This window comes from Priapulus caudatus, unplaced genomic scaffold (assembly GCF_000485595.1).
Source record: "Priapulus caudatus unplaced genomic scaffold, Priapulus_caudatus-5.0.1 Scaffold1228, whole genome shotgun sequence".
NCBI classification, from domain to species: domain Eukaryota; kingdom Metazoa; phylum Priapulida; class Priapulimorpha; order Priapulimorphida; family Priapulidae; genus Priapulus; species Priapulus caudatus.
In genome coordinates this window covers 23,122-25,002 of record NW_014578289.1, presented here as the reverse complement: position 1 = coordinate 25,002, position 1,881 = coordinate 23,122, and the positions used below count along the sequence as shown (strand labels likewise).

The 1,881-nt window shown below is 42.8% G+C and overlaps 1 protein-coding gene across 2 annotated transcripts in view; it reads left to right on the top strand.

The window, feature by feature from the left end:
• Positions 1 to 1,881, top strand: part of LOC106815888 (USP6 N-terminal-like protein) — a 33,807-nt gene that overhangs the window by 25,629 nt on the left and 6,297 nt on the right. For both annotated transcript variants that reach the window (XM_014820413.1, XM_014820414.1), the window contains exon 13: positions 421 to 524. In XM_014820413.1, coding sequence (XP_014675899.1) covers positions 421 to 524 — 104 coding nt within the window. The remainder of the gene's footprint in view (positions 1 to 420; positions 525 to 1,881) is intronic.

The window sequence follows — 1,881 nt, the reverse complement described above, 5'->3', positions numbered from 1 at the left end:
GTAGTATGTGTGTGCGTGTGTGTGTGTGTGTGTGCGTGCGTGCGTGCGTGCGTGCGTGCATGTAGATAGTATTATAAAGATTTATGTGTGGAAGATTTGCGGGAAATCGATCCTGTGTGTTGTTTGTTTTGCTAATGTTGGCCTTGCAGTCTTAGTGGCCACCCGAAGGTACCCGCATTGTGTTTCTTTAACTATGTAACTTGTAAGTAGTAACCTAGCTACTCTTTATTCAGTTCTTTACGATTTAAAATGTTAAATTTGTATGAGGAGATTTTGTCATTTTTCTTCCAGTGTCTGTGACTGTCCATATGTGTCTTATTCAATGTCATGATGCAATGTGGCTGGTGCAGAAGTTTAGCTGTGTGATGTGTAATGTTTTCAGAAAATGAAATGCTCATAAGCATTTTCCTTTTCCATCAGGTACTTTGCAAAAGATGATATTTGAACATATTTTGGAGTTTCTCAGCAGAGAGGTAGAGAAGAACTTTGGTTCTGATGATGATGAAGCCATAGATCAATTGCAGGTATGATGAATGATTCGGCTGGCCTCGAATGTCAGAGCAAATCATGCAGTAATCCAGTAAGGGGTAAAGTTCTTTCTATTATGAATTTGCTAACACCACCCCAAGCAAGTGCGCATTAGTATGTTAGGCAAAAGGTGATAGGCTCAAAGTGTTTCCTATACGACTCTTTAAGTCACTAGCTACAGCTTAACATATAGTCATAATCATATTAAATTCAAATTGACATGAAAAACTCGAACGGTAGCATATTATTCAGATGGTATTTTACCATATACGTGTATGATGCTGCCATCTATTGGGAATAATAATGAAAAACAAAACATGGTACTTTGTTTGACTCGTGTAGCTTTTGCTTCTTACGTAGATGCATTATCATTTGCATACATCTTGAATGTTTCGAGAAATGGCCATATAGTGTGCAATACTTGTCACTTTCAATCAGACTCTATTCTCTCCTACGTTGGTTTAAAGTAACTGTGAGTCCGTCCGTCCGTCCTTCCGTCAACATTTGGCTACGGTCAACGATAACTCAGGAACCGTTTGACCCACATGTTTGAAATTGGGTATAGTTGTTACTGCTATGCTCCCATATTGAACGCCCTATTTTGGAGCACGCCAGTCGACGTACTTTCGAGCCACGGCAATTTTTTGGGAAAAATGGGAATTGCCATTAGTCAGTTCAGATTCAACGGATTTTGCTCATTTTTAGCTCATCTGACATAGTCAGATGCAGCTTGTAGAATCGCATGATCGTCCGTGCGTCCGTGCGTCCGTGCGTCCGTCAACAGTTGGGCACAAATCTTAACCGCTCGACGTACGGTCACGATATTCGGGACATCGGGGGAGATTGTCAAAACGAGTTGGGATGTCGAAGCTGGTGGTCATAGGTCAAAGGTCAGCAGGAAGGAAATATGATGAAGGCTAAGGTCAAGGTCAAATAAAAGCCGCAGTGACTTGTTTTGCTACGCGACACCATTTCTCCCAAGATGTGTAAGTATACCAAGTTGGTAGCGCTAGGTCAATTAGGGGCCGAGTTAGAGACAGCGAAGGAAATATGATCAAGGTCAAGTAAGAGGTCAAATAAAGGTCGCAGTGACCTGGTTTTGTACGCTGCTCACCTTCTCTCAGATGTGTAAGTATATCCAGTTGGTAGCCGCTAGGTCAATTAGGGGCCGGAGTTAGAGGAGCGAAGGGAAATATGATCAAGGTCAAGGTAAAGGTCAAATAAAGGTCGCCAGTGACCTGGTTTGGTACTCTGCACACCTTCTCCCCAAGATGTGTATTCTCTCCGGGTCCGCCCGGACCACACATGGCAAGACCAGTCGCGAAAGGACTACATGCACCACAGCCGAAAACG